The sequence below is a fragment of the Ranitomeya imitator genome, chromosome 7 (assembly GCF_032444005.1).
Source record: "Ranitomeya imitator isolate aRanImi1 chromosome 7, aRanImi1.pri, whole genome shotgun sequence".
NCBI classification, from domain to species: Eukaryota; Metazoa; Chordata; class Amphibia; order Anura; family Dendrobatidae; genus Ranitomeya; species Ranitomeya imitator.
In genome coordinates this window covers 119,782,845-119,808,303 of record NC_091288.1, presented here as the reverse complement: position 1 = coordinate 119,808,303, position 25,459 = coordinate 119,782,845, and the positions used below count along the sequence as shown (strand labels likewise).

At 42.6% G+C, this 25,459-nt stretch overlaps 1 protein-coding gene and 1 long non-coding RNA gene across 19 annotated transcripts in view; one reads left to right on the top strand and one right to left on the bottom strand.

Annotated features, from left to right (window-relative positions):
* The window catches only part of GULP1 (GULP PTB domain containing engulfment adaptor 1), a 1,948,673-nt gene that overhangs the window by 988,495 nt on the left and 934,719 nt on the right, over positions 1-25,459 (bottom strand). For 14 of the 18 annotated variants that reach the window (XR_011314670.1, XR_011314673.1, XR_011314671.1 and 11 more), the window contains 2 exons: positions 22,105-22,176; positions 17,044-17,142 (listed from right to left, as the gene is read on the bottom strand). Coding sequence is in view for 12 of the 18 variants with exons in the window: in XM_069733778.1 (XP_069589879.1) it covers positions 17,044-17,142; positions 22,105-22,176 (171 nt within the window). In the remaining 6 variants the exon portion in view is untranslated. The remainder of the gene's footprint in view (positions 1-17,043; positions 17,143-22,104; positions 22,177-25,459) is intronic. The other 4 variants (XR_011314672.1, XM_069733783.1, XM_069733782.1 and 1 more) reach the window with 1 other exon arrangement.
* LOC138645890 (uncharacterized) lies at positions 10,162-10,884 on the top strand. Its single transcript, XR_011314797.1, has 3 exons — positions 10,162-10,486; positions 10,568-10,639; positions 10,741-10,884. It is a non-coding gene; the product is annotated as an uncharacterized lncRNA (long non-coding RNA).

Sequence of the window (25,459 nt, the reverse complement as noted above, 5' to 3'; positions counted from 1 at the left end):
TTGTCACAGAGAGGTTCTGGTTGCTCAGTGTTCAAACCATGTGCTTTCTTTTCCAGGAAATTTTCTGCTGCTGAGCGTAATTATGATGTGGGCAACCGAGAGTTGCTGGCCATGAAGTGGGCATTCGAGGAGTGGCGTCATTGGCTTGAGGGTGCTAAGCATCGCGTGGTGGTTTTGACTGATCATAAGAACCTTACTTATCTTGAGTCTGCCAAGCGCTTGAATCCTAGACAGGCCCGTTGGTCGTTGTTTTTTGCTCGTTTTGATTTTGTGATTTCATACCTTCCGGGCTCTAAAAATGTGAAGGCGGATGCTCTGTCTAGGAGTTTTGTGCCCGACTCTCCGGGGTTATCTGAGCCGGCGAGTATCCTCAAGGAAGGAGTCATTGTGTCTGCCATCTCCCCTGATTTGCGGAGAGTGTTGCAGAAATTTCAGGCTAATAAACCTGATCGTTGTCCGGCCGAGAAACTGTTCGTCCCTGATAGGTGGACTAGTAAAGTTATCTCTGAACTTCATTGTTCGGTGCTGGCCGGTCATCCAGGAATCTTTGGTACCAGGGAGTTGGTTGCTAGATCCTTCTGGTGGCCATCTCTGTCACGGGATGTGCGTGCTTTTGTGCAGTCCTGTGGAATTTGTGCTAGGGCTAAGCCCTGCTGTTCACGTGCCAGTGGGTTGCTTTTGCCCTTGCCGGTCCCGAAGAGGCCTTGGACACATATTTCGATGGATTTCATTTCTGACCTTCCCGTTTCTCAAAAGATGTCTGTCATTTGGGTGGTCTGTGATCGCTTTTCTAAAATGGTCCATCTGGTGCCCTTGGTTAAATTGCCTTCCTCCTCTGATTTGGTGCCTTTGTTCTTCCAGCATGTGGTTCGTTTACATGGCATTCCTGAGAATATTGTTTCTGACAGAGGTTCCCAGTTTGTCTCGAGGTTCTGGCGAGCCTTTTGTGGTAGGATGGGCATTGACCTATCTTTTTCCTCGGCCTTCCATCCTCAGACTAATGGCCAGACCGAACGAACCAATCAGACCTTGGAAACATATCTGAGATGTTTTGTTTCCGCTGACCAGGATGATTGGGTGTCATTTTTGCCGTTGGCTGAGTTCGCCCTTAATAATCGGGCCAGCTCGGCTACCTTGGTCTCTCCATTTTTCTGCAATTCTGGGTTCCATCCTCGTTTCTCTTCAGGACAGGTTGAGTCTTCGGACTGTCCTGGTGTGGATAATGTGGTGGACAGGTTGCAGCAGATCTGGACTCAGGTAGTGGACAATTTGACCTTGTCCCAGGAGAAGGCTCAGCTTTTCGCTAATCGCAGACGCTGTGTGGGACCCCGACTTCGTGTTGGGGATCTGGTTTGGTTATCTTCTCGTCATATACCTATGAAGGTTTCCTCTCCTAAATTTAAACCTCGTTTTATTGGTCCGTATAGGATTTCTGAGATTCTCAATCCGGTGTCTTTTCGTCTGACCCTCCCAGACTCCTTTTCCATACATAATGTATTCTATAGGTCGTTGTTGAGGAGATACGTGGCACCTATGGTTCCATCTGTGGAGCCTCCTGCCCCTGTTTTGGTGGAGGGGGAATTGGAGTATATTGTGGAGAAGATTTTGGATTCTCGTGTCTCTAGACGGAAACTCCAGTATCTGGTCAAATGGAAGGGTTATGCTCAGGAAGATAATTCCTGGGTTTTTGCCTCTGATGTCCATGCCCCAGATCTTGTTCGTGCCTTTCATGTGGCTCATCCTGGTCGGCCTGGGGGTTCTGGTGAGGGTTCGGTGACCCCTCCTCAAGGGGGGGGTACTGTTGTGAATTCTGTGGCTGAGTTCACTTCTGTGGTCACAAGTGGTATTGCAGTCTCTGGGCTTCCTCCCTCAGGTGTTTTGGTGAGCTCGTTGGCTGCCTTGCTATTTAGCTCCACCTGAGTCTGTCTTCCTTGCTCCTTGTCAATGTTCCAGTGTTGGATCTGAGCTACTGCATCTTTCCTTGGGCCTGCTGCTCTGCTAGATAAGTGCTTCTAGTTTGTTTTCTGTTTTTTCTGTCCAGCTTGTTATTATCTTTTGCTGGAAGCTCTGAGAAGCAAAGGGGTGCACCGCCGTGCTGTTAGTTCGGCACGGTGGGTCTTTTTGCCCCTTTGCGTGGTTTTCGTTTTAGGGTTTTTTGTAGACTGCATAGTTCTCTTTGCTATCCTCGCTCTGTCTAGAATATCGGGCCTCACTTTGCTGAATCTATTTCATTCCTACGTTTGTCTTTTCATCTTGCTAACAGTCATTATATGTGGGGGCTGCCTATTCCTTTGGGGTATTTCTCTGAGGTAAGTCAGGCTTGTATTTCTATCTTCAGGCTAGTCAGCTCCTCAGGCAGTGCCGAGTTGCATAGGTAGTGGATAGGCGCAATCCACTGCTGCTTCCAGTTGTGTGAGGATAGATCAGGTACTGCAGTCTACAGAGATTCCACGTCTCAGAGCTCGTCCTATTGTTTTGGGTTATTGCCAGATCTCTGTATGTGCGCTGATTACTGCACGCTGTGTTGCCTGATTGCCAGCCATAACAGAGGAACACCGGAGCTCAGTAAGTATGGGGAGTGGGATCGGACCACGGGGGTGAGATCGGACTGCGGGGGGAGCGGACGGGAGGACAGTGTTTCCGTGCGGTATTTTTCGTACCATGGGCACAGCGGATTTGGTTTTCCATATGTTTACATGGTACTGTAAATGTGATGGAAAACAGCTACGAATCCGCAGCGGCCAATCCACTGCGGATCCGCAGCCAAATCCACACCATGTGCACATAGCCTAATTCTAACCCTAACCCTAATTCTATCCCTAACCCTAATTGCATCCCTAACCCTAATTCTAAACCTAACCCTAATTGCAACCCTAACCCTAAATGCAACCCTAACCCTAATTGTACCCCTAACCTTAATTCTAACCCTAATTGCAACACTAACCCTAATTGCCCCCCTAACCCTAATTGCTACCCTAACTCTATTTCTAACCCTAACCCTAATTGCAACCCTAACCCTTATTGCAACCCTAACCATAATTCTAACCCTAATTGCAACCCTAATCCTAATTGCAACCCTAACCCTAGTTCTAACCCTAACCCTAGTGGAAAAATAAAAGTAAATATATTTTCTTTATTTCATTATTTTCCCTACCTATGGGGGTGATAAAAGGGGGATTTATTTACTATTTTTTTTATTTTGATCACTGTGATCAAAATGTACCTGGAATGAATCTGCCGCCTGGCAGATTCGGCGGGCGCACTGCGCATGCGCCCGCCATTTTGTAAGATGGCAGCGTCCATGGAGAACAGACAGACACTGTGAGGGACACCGGAGCTCAGTAAGTATGGGGAGTGGGATCGGACCACGGGGGTGAGATCGGACTGCGGCGGGAGCGGACGGGAGGACAGTGGGGAGCGGAGGACAGTAGAGGACAGGATGGAGGATGGAGGGGAGGAGATCGGTGGCGGGGGCAGATCGCGGTCTCCAGCCATGGCCGATGATATTGCAGCATCGGCCATGGCTGGATTGTAGTATTTCACCAATTTTCATTGGTGAAATATTCCGATTGCTCTGATTGAAAGTGAAAGTGATACAGTCACTTTCATTAGAAAATCAGAGTGATCGTAGCCATGGGGGGGAGGGGGGGACGATGCCACCCCTCTGGGCTGAAGTACCACTCCCCCTGTCCCTGCAGGTCAGGTGAAATTACAGTTAACCCTTTCACCCGACCTGCAGGAACGCGATCATTCTGTGATGGAGTATATGCATCACAGGTCAAATTGGCACCGACTTTCATAACACATACGCTGTGTCACAGGTCGGGAAGGGGTTAAGGTTAAAATAGCCATTTTCATCAATGTAATTCTTACGGGCACCTAAAATTATGCTAAATGATGGGTATATCACGTCATGACCAGGTGTCAGTTCCCACATCATGACGTGTTATACCCATCATGACTTTCAACTTTCACTGTGTGAAAGCAGTCTCTGACAGCTAATCAACCCAGCTTTAGATGCGAGTACCCATTTCAGAGGTTTCTGCTCTCTGATCACTAGAAAGTGATGAAATATTACCACTTCCCTGCACAATCACAGTAGGGAGGTCGACGCATCTGATACCTGAGCTCCTGCTGTAACAGCCATGGCTGGTGCCCACAGCATCCCTGACTGATTAACCCTGCAGATGCTGCGAATGATAGAAATTGCGGCATTTGAAAAGTTTTTAGAGGGTGGGGGCTCCATCTCTCACACTCATCAGCACCCTTCGACAAAATCACGGGAAGCCAATGGTTACCATGGCATGTGGAGGTCAAACAATGCCATAGGCAGGATCTACCAAGCGGTCTACCAGTGTAATCTGACAGGTTTCATGCATTAGAGGAAATCTCTATTGCAATGCATTTTTAAGTGGAAATCTGGCCTTCTGATTTGCCACTGAAACACAATTTTATCACAAACAATTTGGAGTAGCTAATTGGCCCTCGTGGCTGCACCCAAATGTTAGGCCTAAGGCTTCTTTCACACTTCAGTTGTTTGGCGTCAGTCTGCTCCGACATAGTGACGGATCGACGGATCCGTCAAAATTGTTAAGAAAACGGTTCTAACGGATCCGTTTTTTTGACGGATCCGTTACTTGGGGGTTGTCTGGGAAAAGTATCAACTTTTTGGAGCATGCGCAATTGAAAAAGCGGATTGGGGCGACTGATCCGCTGAAATGACGGTCGCGACGGATCCGTCACCCATAGGCGGCCATTCTATGGAATGGCGGACGCGACGGATCCGTCGCGAACCGCCATTTCGGCGGAGACAAAAAACGTTGCAATGTCCGTCTATGTCTAGATGACGGAGAATTCGAAGGCTAGCACTCGACTGATATGAATGTGACGGTGCTAGTGAACGGAACCAGTAGTCCCAATGAACATATCGATATATAATCACTGCACTCGTATTCCGAAGTTTGCTTTGATGCAGGTGAAAAAGTTTATTGAAACAATTGTGGCAAAAAGGTAAAATGGTGTAGCGATAGGCATAAACGACGTTTCGGCCAGCTCGTGGCCTTGATTACGCTATTGCTGGAACAAATAATAGAAAAAGACAATAAATAACTATATACAATGCAATAAATGACTATCTACACACTATCGGTGTGCTTCAATGACCCATATAAGGCATTGATAATACTAGGTGTGCAAACTTACGATAACACTGCAGATACATGATATAAATACAGATGCATATACATATAAATGGTAGGAGTCCAAACTTGAAAAAAAGAAAATAGGGAAAAATTAAAGAAAATAAAGAAAAGAAATAAAGAAAATGAAAAAAGCATATTTCTTCGTGCTCCTTACTATAAGACAGTACCATGGTCAGTTGATAGTAATCCTTTTTTCATTTGGCTCTCCATCATTCTCTCCAGGCCCCTTTATTTTTGGCTGACACCCTCAGCAACACTGCAGTACAGCCATACATAAGGAATCTCCCAGCGGGGTATGCTACTATCCTATTATCTTACTCTTACGCACGATATATGTATCTCCTTGCCTCCCTATGCCTCTATTTATCGTCCTGATATCATATGCGCCCTGTGTACAAGCATTGGCAACTTGGGTTGACTTTTACATTGGTTTTGACATGTTTTCCAGATCTGTATATATGTAAATAATCTTGTAGATAGTCATTTATTGCATTGTATATAGTTATTTATTGTCTTTTTCTATTATTTGTTCCAGCAATAGTGTGATCAAGGCCACGAGCTGGCCGAAACGTCGTTTATGCCTATCGCTACACCATTTTACCTTTTTGCCACAATTGTTTCAATAAACTTTTGCACCTGCATCAAAGCAAACTTCGGAGTACGAGTGCAATGATTATATATCGATACGTTCATTGGGACTACTGGTTCCGTTCACTAGCACCGTCACATTCATATCAGTCGAGTGCTAGCCTTCGAATTCTCCGCATTGACTATTTTTGGTTCTAAGCACCGACAGAATCCATGTCTACTGAAACCTATGTCTACGATGATGCAACGGGCTCTACTATCCTGTCCAAAATAAAAACAAAGACAGACTTTTTACATTTACCCAGCAAGGACGCCAAATCGAGGGATTGGGAAAAAGAGAGAAAGAGACTCATCGGCTACGATCTGCATTGTGCCACCTTGGGAGAGTATCATCGTCAAGGAAAAATACCCAGGGGACTACGCTGCAATCTTCAGCCAACCTTATTTTCAGAGGATGAAAAGTATTGCGCAACTTTTCAAAAAATCTTAAACAAATGCTCATTCGATATCATACTGCTTACTATCGAGTACCTCCAAGAGGCCATTAAAACTACTGAAGAAAAAATAGAGAGCATCGAGACACAGTTAACCTCCACCTTGAGCAGCACCGAATTCACTACATTGAAAGGTAAAGTGGACTCTATTCTAACCATACATCAAAAGACTTTGGAAGAGAGAAAACGCACAAAATTTCAAAGAGACATTGAAGATTACCTAACCAACAACGTGTACAAATGGGAGGACTCCTTCCCCAAACGTCCAAGGCCCAGATATCGCCGCACCCCAGGCGGGAATTACCACTCAGGGGGCTCCTCACCTGCCGGGGGCTCCTCTGCAGGATCCGGCAGCGAGACCGGTGGGGCTCACACATCGGGACTTCGTTTTTTAGGCCAAAACGCACGCCAACCTGGAGGTCCAGGAAGAAAGGACGTGGATCGTCACATGACACTCAGATCTCAGGTAGGGGTCCAAACTCTGTAATCAATATTTCTAACTACACTCTTTCTCCTTTAGAATTGAAAGTTCTGAATATGGGTCTATCATTCTGCCCAACCCCCAAATGGGATTCCTTCCAATTAGAGAGGGATCTACAGCAATTCTACAGGAATATTAGACTCAAAGTATATTTTGAGGAGTCCACTAATTCCTTTAGACCAGCTTCTACACCAGCCCAAACTGAGAGATCAATCCTCACAATTGATCAATTAGGTCTACGTAATCGCAGCACCTTCATTCCACCTAAATCAAGTCACGCTGTGGAGACCTTTGTCAATTTACTTGACAGGGATGTTAAAAGGACTCTCCATGACCAGCGATTAGGCTTCCTCCCTGTCCGCCATAACCTTGACCCTCTCGAGAAACAGGCTCTGGACTCATTTTGTGAGAACAAAAATATCGTCATAAAACCAGCGGACAAGGGGGGAGCGATCGTTGTCATGGATAGGAGTTTCTATATGACCGAAGTAAGGAGACAACTCTCGGACACGTCAACATATAAAATGTTACAGACCGACCCAACTTACTCTATACAACAAAAGATTAGGAGGGTACTCGATAAACACCTACAATTGAATACCATCGACAACAAAACAAAAGTGTACCTCACCAATAATCACCCGGTGACCCCTGTAATTTACATTCTACCTAAGATCCATAAAAACCTTCAAAACTTCCCTGGCCGCCCTATAGTGGCCTCAACCGACTCAATATTGAACCCATTATCCATGTTCCTAGAGAAACTCCTCACGCCACATACTAAACTTACTAAATCATTCATATTGGACACCGGAGATTTCCTTAAGAAAATCCGTAATATTGACATCATTCCACATAACAGTATCCTATGTACATTCGATGTAAACAGCTTGTACACATCAATTACTCATGATAAGGGTATTGAGGCGGTATCCTTAACACTAAATGAGGCCAACGTAGACAGGGGCATCCAGGAACTATGCTTGGATCTATTAAATCTAGTACTCAGAGAAAATTACTTCCTATTCGGAGATGATTTTTTCGTACAGACATGTGGTACCGCCATGGGGTCAAATGTGGCCCCAGCCTATGCCAATCTATATATGGATCGCTTCGAGAAAGAACACGTGTACGCAGACCCTATCTTCCAACTACATGCACGTACCTAGTATAGATACATAGACGATATCTTTTGTATATGGCAAGGGGACCTAACTAGCCTTCTAAAGTCTCACGCTAACATTAACGCAGTTAGATCAGAGCTGTCCTTTACACTGGTACACCACGACAATGAGGTCACATTTCTGGACACTAGAGTACTCAAAGATATCAATGGCCATCTCACCACAGATATGTATACGAAACCGACTGATTGCAACAGCCTGTTGTTATACAACAGCTGTCATCCCAAATCCATCAAAAACAGCCTTCCCAGGTCACAATTTAAAAGGGTTACTAGAATTGTCTCCGACCCCCCAACCAGGGAGACCAGAATACAGGAGATGGCACAAAAATTTGAAGCCCGTAACTATCCAACTAATCTCCTTGAGATAGAATCCTCTCGAGCTATTAGTGATCTTAACGACGGGACAGTCAGTACACAAAAAAACCCGAGGCTCCCTTTTGTACATAATCACCACCCCACTATGCACAAAATACATAATCTCATCCGGGGACATTGGCCCCTCCTCAACAAGGCCTATCCCAACATACCTATCTTCAAAGATCCCCCACTAATGTGCACTAGACGAGCCAAAAATATACGAGATAGGGTGGTAAGAGCCGACTTAGGGTCACATAAATCATCGCTCACTAGGACCCTCACTGACCAAAAAAGAACGGGCACCTTTCCCTGCTTGAGTTGCATGTGTTGCTCGAACATTATCAAAGGGAATGAAGTAGTCCACCCACGAACCGGGAAATCATATCCCATTAGAGAGTTTTACACCTGTGCTACAAGCTTTGTAGTCTACATTATTAAGTGCCCTTGTGGGTTATTGTACGTGGGGGAGACCACGCAGGCAATAATGGATCGCATATCCAGCCACAAATCTACGATCCGACGCGAGAAATTATGGCTACCCCTGCCAGCGCATTTCAAGGAGGCGAGACATAATATTGCCCAGCTTAGGTTCCAAATAGTCGAGAGAGTACCACGCCCGAGAAGGGGAGGCAATCACATCCAACTTTTAAAACAGAGGGAGACATATTGGATCTACACTCTGGACACCCTCCACCCAAGGGGATAAAATCGTGAAATTGATTGGCTAACATGAGTATACCTTGTTTTTTTCCTAGACGAACTGACCCACTGCACTAATAGCCTCTACCGTGCGCACTATCTAGACGGTAAGATTCATACCCCCCGATTCCTTCACCAATATTTATTTGTCCTGCCCATTTTTACTAGTTTATTTTACTTTTTACACCTATCCTAGTTTTAGAATTATCCCCGTTTTTTATTTTTATATCATTTATTTATCATACTTTAGCCTCATTCATTGGTCATCCCCATAGCCTTTATGTTTTTCTTTTTTCTTTTTTCATTTTCTTTATTTCTTTTCTTTATTTTCTTTAATTTTTCCCTATTTTCTTTTTTTCAAGTTTGGACTCCTACCATTTATATGTATATGCATCTGTATTTATATCATGTATCTGCAGTGTTATCGTAAGTTTGCACACCTAGTATTATCAATGCCTTATATGGGTCCTTGAAGCACACCGATTGCTTCTTTTTTCCTCCCCAACCCCTCATTTCCTCTGGCCAAATCCCCCGGTGGTCTCCTCTGCATACGCCAGCTCCAGATATCTGGACACTGACGTTCGAGCCTACAATCGGCATTGCGCATGGACGGGCGCCATCTTACTGTCCCGGCACCGCTTTAGCCCCCAGCATGCATTGCGCATGCGCGGGCGCCATCTTGGAGTCCCTACCCAGCCGCTCGAGCCTATTGCCCATGCGCGAGCGCCATATTGCGGTCTCTGCCGCACAGACGCCGACTTCCTCCTCCATAATACCATGGTAACAGCACACGCTCCGGCTCCACGGAACCTCCCTCCCCTTCTCCTCCATGTATTATGCAGACGTGGACATCCCGGCCCGCATCCGGTCACTTGACCGGCGATAGCCGTATATAGCGCTGCCTGTCCAGACATGGCAGCCATTCCTCAGCAAGGACACAGTTTGTGTCTGCTCCTATCACCTGGCTACCAACGCCGGCCCCTCCTCTACCACGAACGCCACCAACGGACCGCTGATGTGAGATTTCTACCTTCATCCTACAGATAAGTAATATGGGACTCTGAGTACTCTATTCTAATAGCTCCCCTACTATATTACAGCTGAATTGGTAAGCACCACAGCTCCCATTCAAATTGAAACTGGGGACCCGTATTTTTGGACCGGGACTGGACATACATACCGGCAGGTAGTACACCTACTATATAATCTCATACCACGAGCCGCCCCTATAACCCACTTACCCTAAATATCTATTTCCGCAGTTACTTCTATGTACCCTTTCCACATATTGGGGACATCCAGTGTATTACAGGTTGATCATACTGGCAAGTATAGCATGGCTCCGCGGTACTCCACCTGATAAGGACTGAACAGACAAATTTACTCCCATATCTATGTATTTCTCTAGCCATATCAACACGTACGTCTCGTATCACGACGACTGGCCTGCTACGCTGGCTGTAGTAAGAACAATATACTGGCAAGTATACTGTAATCTGTCTCACTCACTATTTACCTATTAAGGACTCAACAGATAACGTATTACCGTATGTCCCTACAGCTATTTCCACATGTGTATTCCACTACACGACGACCAACGGTTCATCATACGGGTATTATTGGCAAATTAGAAGTACGCTGTAGCATATTTCTTCATGCTCCTTACTATAAGACAGTACCATGGTCAGTTGATAGTAATCCTTTTTTCATTTGGCTCTCCATCATTCTCTCCAGGCCCCTTTATTTTTGGCTGACACCCTCAGCAACACTGCAGTACAGCCATACATAAGGAATCTCCCAGCGGGGTATGCTACTATCCTATTATCTTACTCTTATGCACGATATATGTATCTCCTTGCCTCCCTATGCCTCTATTTATCGTCCTGATATTATATGCGCCCTGTGTACAAGCATTGGCAACTTGGGTTGACTTTTACATTGGTTTTGACATGTTTTCCAGATCTGTATATATGTAAATAATCTTGTAGATAGTCATTTATTGCATTGTATATAGTTATTTATTGTCTTTTTCTATTATTTGTTCCAGCAATAGCGTGATCAAGGCCACGAGCTGGCCGAAACGTCGTTTATGCCTATCGCTACACCATTTTACCTTTTTGCCACAATTGTTTCAATAAACTTTTTCACCTGCATCAAAGCAAACTTCGGAGTACGAGTGCAGTGATTATATATCGATATGTCTAGATGACGTCCGCCAAATCTCGACGGATCCATCACATGGCAGATGGAACGGACGACCATCCGCCACAATCCATCGCTAATGTATGTCTATGGGAAAATAGCGGATCCGCCAAAAAAAAAATGGCGGATCCGCTATTTAAAGAAAACAGCGGATTCAAACTGACGCCAAAAGACTGAAGTGTGAAAGAGGCCTAATGAGTTTTAAGTGGAAATCTGGCCTTCTGCTTTGTCTCTGAAACACAGTTTTATCACAAACAATTTGGAGTAGCTAATTGGCCCTCCAGGCTGCAACTCAATATTAGTCCTAATGATGAACTGTGGTGACCTTAATGAGATCCCTGATAACACCGTGAGAATTTTCTCACAGTTAGCACCTTGAGAATTTAATGCCAAATGTCATTGAGATTGATTATGGCATTGGACAGTATGGATTATCTTCACATTGGACAGATGAGGGATATGGTAGTATTCTTGTTTCTTTACAGGGGACAAGAGCCCAAGGGTGGCTCAATGAATTACAGTAACCTCAATCAGATCACAGCTAGCACAGTGAGAATTTTCTGAAGTTGCTAGCTAGGATCTCATTGAGGTCACCGCAGTTCATCAGGCTGCTCACAATGAGCTGCACCTGGGAACCGCAGCTTCAGTGACCAGCGGTAGCCTCTATGATGTCTCCTCTCCTCACTGTAGCTGTGCTCTCAGCATCTCATTGTTTCCAGGATTTCAGCATGAATGGTGGAATCATGCCACCATTCAGTTTGAAATCCAGATGAAGCAGAAATGGATTATGGTGTGAGACACATATATGGATTATCTTCTTGTCGGACAAGTGAGGAATATGGTTGTCTATTATTTTTGGTCTTTTACTTTTGACAAGGACTTCAATGGATTTTAGGCGTAAAGGTGAGTACAAACTGTACCGCTTTTTCCATGGTGTTGGTATTTGTCATGCTGATGACACATGGATGGAAAAAAACTAACATGTTTGCGTTTTTTTTGCATTTGATCTGAATAGTGTCACATGAGATTTAAACGTTGAACACAAGTACACTTCAGATTAGCTGTCTGTGTGAACATGGTGCATGCTGTTCGATGTTACGATTTAGCAATCACTATTAAACCATTTAATTCACAATCTTCGTCCTGTATAAATATTTATCTGACATCGATCGCTAGTCGTGCAATTCTTATCACATCATTCATTGTTTCAGCAATTATCTGCTGGTCTAAATGAAGCATTAATATAGTAAAGATAGTAAGGATTGTGTAAAGAAGGTCTCTTAAGCATCCATTTTATGTTTTAGTCACAGTTTGTGACATTCGTTATCCTGTGAAATGACAATTTATTGTTGAAATTTTGAAGTAAAAAAGTCTTGAACTTTTAATGACACTTAATATAACTTACAGTATACTGCTATTCCTAAAAAGTGTATATGTGAAACTAAGCATGTCTCAGCTTAAGAAAACAATCTACATTGCTTGTTTAAGAAAGAATAAATAAGGAAGTTGTCTCGGCTCAGGGGATTACTCCGCTAACACAAACATGGAAAAAATGACTCATTAAAATCCGCTGGGTTTTAGCAGTGAAAGAAACATTCGAGTGGCCATCAAAAACCCAGGAAAGTTTCTGTCTCTGATGTAATAAATCTGCATATACTGTAAATGTGGTGTATCAAGAGCGCATTTCTGGTTTAAGCCATTACATGTGGGTTTCCTTTTTCCTTATTCACAGATGTTTGTAATAATATTCCATGAAATAACTGTGGTAGAGATATAGTGGTGCTAGTGTCTGGGGAGCTCTTTCAAAATGCCCGCATAATACATTTTTAAGGTTTTGTATTTAACCACAGCACAAATCAAGGGAACTATGCTTGCCCTAAGTGGCAAAGCTGGCATACAACACAGAAACCTCCACAATGTCCTTGTCAGTATTCTAAGAAATGGCAAGTCTCAAACCATTGTAAGTTGCCCTTACCCGCACGTTATGCAACACACAATGAAAGAAAACTACAGCATTATAAATAGGAGTATTAGTAGATTCACAGCCATGCATATATGAGCACAAATCTATTGTATCATGACAACGTTACAACAGCAATACTGTGCAACCTGATCACAAGTGCTACTATATGATAATAAACAAACCAGGTACGTAGGAAGAAGAAGACAGTCTATACATATTCCTTTATTGTGATCTTCATATGTGAACTAGAATTCTTCTGAAACATCATTAAGGGGGTTTTCAAGTACTCGGACAACCCCATCTCAATCAGCATGGTTCCTTCCAGTAAAATTTCTCCACTGCTGGCTCCATTCCAGCAGTGTTGGCACTCGATGTCCCAGGGATTATGTGACATTGTTATGTCATGCGATCCCTGCGACCAATCAGAGCTGGCTTCACGCTCCCCACCTTCACATAAATTAGACTTCAAGGGGAACTAAGGGGCCAGACGCAGCTTTCACTTACTCTTGATGTCTGACTGAGAAAGGGTTGTCTAAGTAGTGATTAATAGTTCTAAAGACTAGTGCAAAAGAAAGAGTAATGTAATTAATTTCTGTCATGCTTCCACCACTCACGGGGTCCTATGGACGCTGTGAATGACAACTCTGCCACCCTATGGATCGAGGGCTGGCTGAGCAGTCTGTATTGCTAGTAACAGCTCTACCACCCAATCTGAGGCAGAGATGTGAGTATTGTGATTGACAGCTCAGCTGTCCTATCTGGCTGGGTTTGCAGGATCTCATTCAGGAATCAGCCATTCTGGATAATTACAGGACTGTTTAGCACTCTGACAAATGTCAGACCATTGACAATTGTAGCTTTGCCCAAGTGGTGTGTGTGTTTACTCTGAATTGTATCCTGATTTCCATTGCCAACCTTGGATTTACCTATTATTTAACTTACCCCTTTGTCTTAATAAAGGGGTACTGATACTCTGACCTCATACTGTGACCTGTCTACACTTTTGTCTTTTTCTTTTGCCTATTACGAGCCCTCTTGGTGCTGACCTCGGACTTCTTAACTATCATGCCTCACGGCAAGTCCATGAGTAGTGACTAGCGTCACACTGAGTAGTGACAATTTCATATAAATTTGTGCCATGAGTATGATAACTTAAAAGTGTTACCTGATCTCAGAAGAAAATCCCGTCAATCCCAGAACTTATGTGATGCCCCCATGCAAGTGGTCAGTCACATGACTACATGTACAGTCAGCAATTTGCTTACTTGTTTAACATGCCAACTAGTCCAGTCTGGCTTGTCTGAGTTCTCTTGTCTTAAGAGAAGCAGGGTTAGACTAGTCTGAGTATGACCACAAGTATTCAAATCAAAGACCACCCATCTGCACAGGAAACTGGGGAATTATGATAGCATGCACACTGTTGTGATTCAGCATCCTTTTACATAGATTGACTGCAGACTATTCTTCGGAGACTGAACACCTTCCTTAATTATTTCAGAATTTATTTTAAGTTAGAAATGGCAAAGATGGACATACTAAGGCAGGGAAAAGTAAAGGGAGCCTGTGACTAGAGAGTGGGAGCAGCTGTGATCACTTCCTGGCACTCCGATGGACAGCCTGCTATGTAGCATGTGCATCTATTTGTAGGCTGTCAATCAATGTCCAGAGGAATGATTAAACTGAGCTCACCAATGACTGGAAGCGAGCGACTACAGGGAGAAAACAACTTCGTTTTCTCCCTGTAGCTGTGCTTCTAGTATGCAATCTATGAAGAGAGTACACATTATTGGCCTGCAGATTACCTCTGAATCTGCAGGTATATAGCGTTTCTCTGTGATGAGGTTCCTTTAAATGACATGTATCACTTAAATGTGTTCTAAGTAAAGCTACATACTGAAGTGTAATTGTATAACTTTTATTTATTTATTTTTTTGGTACATAATGTTGCGGGCACTCATCTTGCCAAGGTTATTATGTCAAAGTTTTTTGCACATGTTTTGTGGTTTCTGCGGATGAGGTGTGATTATGTGATTCCAGCCTCCATCTTTATAAGAGAGGTCTTACCTTTCACTGTAACCCTGCCTGTTATCACTTTAAGATATTATATTGAGCTATACGGAAAAAGAAATGTCAGTCTATTGTGAAAATCATAACAGAGTGAAGAAAAACAAAAACACCTTTTGCAAGAACATACAGTTTGTAAGGCAAAATTTGGCAAAAGCTCCTTTTTAAATGATTCCTGTATTTTTTCTTATTCTTTTCTTTTACATTGATCCTATTTTGCTTTATGTTACACATAAAACCAAGAAATCCAGTATATAAAGACATTTTTGTACATGTTCCAAGAAATCAGCAACCAGCTCCCGTTCTTTCTATCAAAAGATAAATAGTTATTCCCAACTGAACGTTATAGCCTATCCACACGATAGGTGACAATTTGGTGATTGTTGGGATTTCCACTACTTGGCCCCACTCCCAGCTATCTAAGCAAGTCCCAAAGGCAATGACCACCACATTATTTCAATCGGGAATTGGTGTGGGATCCCAGTGGTGGAAGCCCCAGTGATCAGAAAATGTTGACGTATGTTGTGGAGAGGTGATGCCAAGTTGAGAAGCTCTGCCTATTTGCTAACACACTCGCAGCCATTCTCTCGCATAAAATAAAAAGATCAGGAACTCAGGCATGTGTTCTGTGCTAGAATCCGAAAAGACTTTGTTTCAGAAAGGTTTTTTTGTTCTCCTTTATCATTCATTTCTATATTTAGTATTCCTTTAAACAACATGTCATTTTCTGATGATAGATTCCCTTTAAGCAGCACTGGAAAGTTTTGTACAGAAAATACCACTGTAATTAAGTTCTGATGTCTGAACCACGTCCAAATAACGACTTGTAAGTAAACAGTCCTTAGGGCAGACTTTATTATAACATTTTTTGTTTTCATGCTTCATTTACTTTGGATTATTTTCAAGACAGAACATAAAACATCCAAAAATGGTTTAACCGCGCCACATCAGACTCATGAGTTGGTACAATCCATTAATATCGCATGATGATCGCATCCCCAATTCCTTTGGATGGGTGGTAATTAGCCTAGTTGGGAAAACCTTTCAACCTCCACCCATGTGCTTACCCAGCACCCTTAGCCTTTCAGCAACCAAAAATGGAGGCGATCAGCAGGAAATTAACCCCGTTCTTGGCTAGAGCACCACAAATCTGTAGTTTTGTCTGAACCATGTAATAAGCTTACTGTATCTTTACTTTTGCTATTCATTTCTATACCATATTAATTGACACAATATATTGGTTACTGAGTATGTCTCACACATTTTTCCCTATGTTACCCCCTTGGCTGGAATACACAGACACTCACATATTCCAAAACTATTAAACAGTTCTGAAATAGATTAGAAGAGTGAACAGCATACATTGTTTTATAAGTGCAATATGCGTCAGTATTCTGCTGCATTTTGCTTAGTATCTGTTAAATATTCCAGTGACTTGAACTGTGTTGCAGTTCCCTCCACAACCAGTGGGCGGTACCATCCCAGTGCAGGGTAAACCTATGAGGGAGCCTCTAGCCCCTTAATCTCAGAATGCAGGGTCTTGGCAGTCAAGCCTTAGCTGATTTGACGTGATTCCATATTTTAGTGATGGTAAGAAGGATCCGATGTAAAGTAGCCTTCTTTTCCCTACTTTAAATTGAGTTTGGATTTACAGTTTGTAGATGACTTTATTGCACTATATGCTACGTAGATAATTTTGTCTACTCTTCCTGCAGAAGATGTGACCATGACACATAAAATAATAAACAGAAGAAAAAAACATTTTGACATCATAATCACTAATTATGTGACTCTTACAAAGTACTTACCTTTATTTTTGGCTCAAGAATTTTCACACCATATATTGATATTTGAAGTTCAACCTTTGGAGTTTTTTGACCTTCAGATTTCTTTATATGTCTTGCAAACTTTAAAAAAAATAAAATTAATTTGTTTCTGCTAATTTTAAAATAGTAAACTGCCTAAATTAGTGAAATATAGTTATCATACTAGTAGATCATAAAGTAACACGCGATAGCACAAACCAGTCCTGGAGTCAAAGGTTCCTTTATTCAATACACATGTGAATCTTCACGGCACGGGGGAGCAGAGCAGTGAAAGGAATGTGCAGGAGGGGACGACGGCCGTTTTGCACTTCACACAGGGCTTCTACGGGTCCCGTAGAAACCCTGTGTGAAGTGCGAAACGGCCGTCGTCCCCTCCTGCACACTCCTTTCACTGCTCTGCTCCCCCGTGCCGTGAAGATTCACATGTATATTGAATAAAGGAACCTTTGACTCCAGGACTGGTGAGTGCTATCGCATGTTACTTCATGATTTACTAGCACTTGATCCCTTTGTCTTCTCACGCTGAGCACCTCCTGTTGTGTATCGGATGAATCATTGATTGAAAGTCTCGGCTGAGCGTTTCTCAGGACTCAGCAGCTGTGCGGCTCTCTTTTTTCTTTTTTTGGATAGTTATCATACTATTGCTAGGACTTTAAGTAGAAATATAATATGTCACTAAAAAACAGCAAAAAAAATGGAGCAGTGTATAAGGTAAATGTTAAAACCCAGCACTTCAGCACCACCTACTGGTCCATTTTTTTATATTACTGCTAAATGAACAAAAAGCTCTGTGCAGTCTCTTGTTGATTTAGGGTTACCTGTACGGGAAAATTGTTGGTCTGGCCACAATTACACCCGAAGGCACAGCAGCAGATTAGAGCCCGAAGTCATCACGAGAAGGGACACCTGTAAAAAGGCTTGAGTTGCCTGCCATGTGGATAGTGTCCACCTAAAAGGACAGAGTGAGAGGGTACCTTGTGTGAAGCCTCAGGCAGCAAGGGACTGAGAATACAGCGCAGTATGGAAGGCTTCCAACCTCACCTGGCTAAGGGGATTCTGAATTGCTTCCAGGCTGCCCGGATTCCAAAGACCAGAGACTGCAACCTTGTGTTCTCCAATTTCTTCCTGCACTTCACCATCTATCATCCTTACCAACTGCAATGGGAGCCCTGGGGACTAAGCTCTACCTGTGGGGAGCTATACCACCTCTGCTGCAATATCATCATCCCCAGTGGACCCCTTTAAGCAGCATCGGCCATCCCTGGCCAAGTACCACAGGTGGCGTCACGAACACTACTACATTAGACTTTATTCCCATTTCCATTACTTCCCTTTTATTGAACGCCGAGGGCCACGAACCGGGTCACCGCCGCCATGACACATCCTTTTAAGAACCGTCCCGGTTCCAAGTATCCCATGGTCCTAGCAGGTGTTCCAAAAGCAATGTGCTGCCATCTTCTGGGGCCTGAATAAAACTGGGCTACCAGCAGCCTCACAGTAATATAGAGCAGTGCACTGAGAGTACTTGGGTTCTGTGTATGTGGCGTTGGTACCAACCATGTCTCCTCCCTCGCCACTCTTTCTGAGATAAACCTCATATAATCTGCTTAAGGGGAACTTGTCACATAAGCTAGAGTTATTAACCTGCAGATATAGGGTTGACCTGCTGGTCATAGAGTTAGAAAGGCGCCCGGCTGCTGTACTGAAAGTGCGACAAGAGAGAACATGACATTTTTCCTCCCGGGAGCCAGTAACCTTCAGTCATGCAGGTATGTCAGTGAGGCTATAGTTAGGCTACTTTCACACTAGCGTTGTTTGCTGTACATCACAATGTGTCATTTTGGAGAAAAAACGCATCCTGCAAATGTGCCCGCAGGATGCGTTTTTTCTCAATAGACTTGCATTAGCGACGCATTGCGACGTATTGCCACACGTCCTCCCCGGACCTTACAATGGGGCAGCGGATGCGTTGTAAAACTGCATCCACTGCCCCCGTTGTTCTTTTTGTTTGCAGTTTGCGTCGGTACGTCGGGCCGACATTTGGCGACGGCACCGTACCGACGCTAGTGTGAAAGAAGCCTTACCAAGGAACTATTGCAACTTTATTATTACAGCTATGCTGCTGCTTTTATTGCAACCTAAATAAATTGGATTGGCGCCGTTTGCGAGATATCATTATCAGTTCTGTGAACCGGCATTTACTGGTAAAGACCACCAAGGATATATAAAATGAATGTCCCAGAAATATTTTCCAAGTTTTTGATGTCTATACTAAAGATGGGTGAACTTATTCAAGTGGAAATGAATTTTACAAAAGCCTATATAACTCACATTCTAAAAAATACAGATTTTTTAATATTTACTCCACGAGAATTCATCAAAATTGCGACCAGCCGGTGAGGGCCATAAATGTTTAAAAAAAACAGTACTCACCTCACCGCCACATCCACCGATTGCTCTCCTTCTCAACACCTCATCTTACCGCTGCCGTGCAGACAAACCATGGGCCTCTTAACGCTAAGGTGGTACTTTCGCCTGTTAACAATCCTGGCACGTCCCTGCACAGGCGCTACAACTAGGCCGGGCTGTCCCTGCGCCTGTGTGACCTTACAATGAGCAGGGAAGGTGAGAAGAGGTGCTGAGGACCATACACTGGACATCAAGCCGTGTGGGTGGCCAAAGAAGTGAGTGGTGAGGCATTGCTTTTCTTTCCTCATCTTATATTTATTATATCCTGTGGTTTTGCAGATTAAAAATTTGCCACGTCATATTTTGCTATAAAATCTGTATGATTTGGCAAAACCAAATCCCATCAAACACACTCACTTCTAATCTACATCAAGAAACTCAATAAGTGATACCCAGATAAAATCAGGATATTTATCAGTACTTTATTCTGCCCTCAGACAGCATGAACTGACAGCACATTCGTGGCATCACAAGGCCCCATAACATATTTTGTTACCTAGAAATAAGTCTCAATCAATGCTGTGAATACGTCTGTGTAATGTTTGGATGTTCTATTTTAGTACAGTATTGAGGACCATACTAGACAAAGGCCCCAATTTTGCCAAGATATTACTGCTAATGGCACAACAAAGGGCTGAAGCTTAGTGAAAATTCAATCGAATGGCAGTTTGGGGCAGGTTTATTTTCATGTTTGGGGGTTACGTGTCCAGAATTTTGTGCTATAATGAATTCTTGTTTGTCTGGTAGGAACTTCATTGTTTAACAGGGAAATTAATAGAAATCACATCAAATATGCACATATAAGGTTCAGTTTCATTCTTTTGGAGTGTGGTAGAAAATCCGCATAAATACAGGGGCAATATACCGACTATGCAGATGGTTGGAATCACACACAGAACCTCAGTGCATAATTTTAAAGGTTGAACATTATTTTTCAACTCATTGAAAAGTTTACAAACAGGAAAGTAAAATAAAATGAGTCTAAAAGCAGCAATATCAAAGGAAAATCCGGTCATGTTTTTCCCCACCATAATGAGTGGCTAATACTGGTTCTTTATGTAGTAACAGACTCATATTAACCCTTAAGATGAAGGTATATTCTCCTGTAGAAAGTTAACTCTTCACAAGCAGCTATGTCCTCCTCTACCAGATTAGCCCTACAGAAGTTATTGTGGCTGACAAATAACAATATTGGGTATGCTGTAAACTTCAGGTTGCTGGGATGTGAGGAAAATTATTTCTTTATTTACCAGAGAAAATTCCAGGACATATTCATCCATCTGAAATGGGTTAGGGAACTAAACAGAGAAAATCATTTACTAATGTGAAGAGTGCCCTACAATAATCTCCGTGCTGCCCAGCTATCCTCTTCTGAGTTTACAACTACTGCAAGGACTTGTGCATAGTATTTTGATTCTAATGTTATGGTTGTTGTACAGTGTTTGTTGTTCTTTGTTGCCACCTGCTGGCCATTGTTTTTATATGTTCACATGCATTGAAGCTGTAATTTCTCACCATGCCTTAGCAGAAATCAGCGCAAATAGGGTCCTTTCCGATGGATAGATTAATGGTTTATTCAGATTATAGTAACCTGAAGTATCCTTTTTTAAGGTGAAAATGTATTTAGGATTATCAACTGCAGCAGATCCATGGGTCAACAAGTGTCCGTATCACTATCAGAATATTAGGATAACTGTGGAAGATATCTGCGCTGCTGAATAGGAATGAGATGTAGATCCAAGTATGATGAACTGAAAGATGATGGTTTATTCAACGCGTTTCAAAGTGTAAGGTTACCTCTTCATCAGGAAATGACCACATGTATCATGGTCATTTCCTGATAAAGAAGTAATTTTATACTTTGAAACGTGTTGAATAAACCACCATCTTTCAGTTCATCATACTTGGATCTACGTCTCATTCCAATTCAGCCGCTCAGATAACTTCCACAGATATCCTGTTATTCTGATTTTTTTTTTTTATTTCCTCACATTCCTTCTTGCTGGTCAGTGCCATCTTGGCAGAAATGTTCCATCAGAACTGGAGGTAGGATTTTCCTGTTGCCCCTATTCTCAGTCCTCCATCTTGTATAATTCATCCATATCCCTTCATCTTCCTTGACATCTTTACCTCATCATTTATTAAGGTACATCGAGTAAACTACCTAAAAGTTTGTCCACTGCATACTCTTTCCTTGATCATCCACATGCAGCTGGTCAGGTAACAGAGGAGAGGATAGCGAGTAACCTATCTACCATTGGTTGTAAAGAGATTTGTGGTCATATCCTTCAGACACATCTCACTTATGTACACTGGTGGCAGAATAATGTCTTAGTTTTTTGGTCCTTCTACCCTTTTCTCTTCTAATTGTATAGAAAAATTGATAGAACAACAGATAGATCTATATATAGATAGAAACGTATAAATACCATTGAGAGAGAAACTAAATTTCAAAATGCATACGTTAAGAACCACAAAAAAAACCTTGGGTATTTGCTTTTGCTAACTAATATTGGAAAATAAAATAATTAAAATAAAACTATGCATAATTAATATGTGTACACATTTAAATACCTTAAGTTTTCTCACTGCATCTCTCACAACTTCAGTACCTTTAGGTTGCTCTACTTCTGTGCTCCCGAGAAACTGCAAAAACAAGATATAAATTACTGATAAGAACTATCAGGATCAAGGGGTGTGCGGAGGAGAGTAATACTACGGTTGGAGGCAAAAAAGCATAACTGCATACAGGTATTACAAACATGCAACACATTTCACACTCCAGACTACCAGTGGAAGCTCCTGACCCTATTTATTAGGTCACTCCTCAAATACATACATATATATATATATATATATATATATATATATATATATGTATATATATATATATATATGTATATATATATATATATACATATATATATATATATGTATATATATATGTATATATATATATATATATATATATATAGCTGGTAGTCTATAGGGAAAGTTAGTTACTGTATGTTACTACTGTATGTTACTATGTTAGGAAAAGTAGAAATTCAGCTTCAGTGCACCAGAATAACTTTACTAACACACGGAATGCACATTTATAAACTTGTGTGTATTTCTAACAGTAACATTATGGTCTGAAACTAACATTTATTTTAATCCCAAATATCTATTTAACATAATTATCTATCTAATTAAAAAATCCCTGTCCCTCACCACTCTAGCTGCATTATTTTTTTGCCTACTTCCTGTTTGATGGTGCTTTGTTTAAGAACCCCTAGTTCTTGCTGAGATAAACAAGTTTTTATCAGAGGGCAGAGGCTGCGGTTCATTCTTGGACCTCATGGAAGCGCCCGACACATGAACTCCTTCTTGCTGTACTATCTTCAACATGATGCCCATATTCTTTGTGTTAGGAATAATGCCGAATACTGGGTTGCCACTCTGTTAGATCCATTGTACAAGAGTAAATTTTGCCAGATGCTTCCCCCCTGGAAAGGGATGTGCGTATGCTGGAGTACCAAAACAGGCTTGTAGACAATTGGAAGAGTTTTTTTTACCAATACAGTAAGGCAGACAGTGTGCATCACAGTTCTAGACTTCCAACCCCGGGAACGTCAAGGTGTCATTGTAAAAACAGCAGCAGCAGTGTAAGTGGCCATCTGGTACATCAGAAGAACAGAGTACTGACACGCTGTGATTGACTGGATAGGATGGTGCATGAGTATCTGGAGGTCACTATCAATGCCATTAGGGGTAATTTGAAACCTTTTGTATTTTGGTCTTCAAAAATGGAAGAGTGGCCTGAGCTCTCCTGTCACACTTTGGAAAATTTGACATGCCTGGCAGCCAGCATTCTCTCAAAACGTGTCTGCTGGTGGTGTCTTACTGGATTAACGCATCCAGCTGTCCCCTGAATTGTAACCAGCTTAACTTTCATCAAAATGAACAAGTCATGCATCTCCAATTACTTTTCACCCCAGTAGCAGACTGGGCACACTAGGCGATGGTGTTGTTTTTAGTGTCATACATTGATCTCACATTATTGCAGTCTGTGCCACTTTTATCATTGCTTCTGTGCCTGCTGTTATTACTGCTGCTGATGTTACAAACAATTTTTTGAAATGTGTAGATTCCACGTTGGGTCTCCAACTGGTGGGTTGCCAGTAATGCAAGGTGTGTCAGAGGCCCATTATACTGTTTCTACTCTGTGGACATTGATGACACTTTAGTGGCGTGAGACAATAATTTTTTTACATGTGTAGAATCCAAATTGGGTCTCCCTCACATGTGCTGCCTGTAGCAGTAGGGCTCCTAGAAAAGCAGGCCTGCACTTACTCAACTACCTTTCTTACTATCCTTACATTTTTCTACCAAAAAGACTTTATGAAACTGAAGTTGGTGCCATCTGAGCGTGGCTAGGAAAAAAAATACAATGGAGCTGTTGCATGAACTATCAGCATTCCCAGCAAAGAAGGCTTACACTGCACCCTTACCCACCCGATCTTCATTGAACTTTTAATTCAAAGCTGTAAATGCTGGCCCAGACCCTGATACCTCATGCGCCCATGGCTGACTGCTTCTTTGCCATTATAAAATGTTCTACTGTAGGTCAATAGATCAGTCAAGTACTTGAGTTACCTTCCTTACATTTTTCTATCAATTGCACTCTATGAAATTGATGTTCATGCCATCTGAGTGTGGCTGGTAAAATAAAAAAATAAAAAATTGAGCTGTTGCATAAGGTATCAGAGCTCCCAGCAAAGAAGGCTTAAACCACTCCCTTAACCACCAGATCTTCATTGAAACTTCAATTCCAAGCCGTAAATTTTGGCCCACACCCTGGTACCTCATGAATGGCCCATGGCTGACTAATCCTGCTCCATCATAAAATGTTCTATTATGGGTAACTTGATCTTTTAACTACCTGTGTTACTTTTCTTACATTTTTCTACCAATCGTATTTTATGACACTAATTTTTGTGCCATCTATTCAGATAGCACAAACATCAATGTCATATAATACGATTGGTAGAAAAATGTAAGGAAAGTAACACAGGTAGTTGAAAGATCAAGTGGCTGGGAAAAAAAGATTTGTTGCATGAAGTATCAGAGCTCCCAGCAAAAAAAGGCTAACACCACTCGGTTAACTACCAGATCTTATTTGAAACTTCAATTCATAGCTGTAAATGCTGAGCCAGAGTCTGATACCTCATATAGAGCATATGGCTGACTGCTTCTTTGCCATTATAAAATGTTCTACTATAAGTCAATAGATGTTAGGGGTCGAGTTCCCGCCTCTGCACAGGGGGAATCTCAGCGCCATCTCCACTGCGGTCTCCCATTCTTCTCCTGCCGCAGTGGAGCCTGCTCAGCGGAGTTGTCAGTCTCAGCATCTTGCTCAGTCCCACTCTGTACAAAGAGTTACTGCTGCTTTTCCTGCTTCTGCCATTGAAGCCAGTGCTGGGCAGCGGTGAGCAGGCGCTTCTAGGACTAAGTCCTGCTTTTCTCATTCTGAGCATGCCCAGAGTAAGATCTCTCAGTGGATATCGAGGATCACATGGTCAGATACTGCAGCTAAGTCCATTGGTCCTTTCAGGTAGGTGCTCTCGCTTTGTGGCAGCCTCTCATTGGTCCTTCTAGGAAGGTCTTGTTCTTGCTGCAGCTATATAAGGCTCGCATAGCCGCACGGCCATGCGTTAGTATCAATCCAAATATGTGCTTTGCACCAGTATGGTTATGCATGAATGTGTTCAGGGACCCGGCTGAAATAAGCCCCTAGAATACCGGCACCTCCGGTGAGGAGATTGTGTGAATGTATTCAGGGACCCGGCAGAAATAAGCCCCTAGAATACCGGCACCTCCGGTGAGGAGATTGCGTGTGTGCATAACCACTGACTGCTATCAGTTCGGCAGTAAGCTTGTGAGGCTA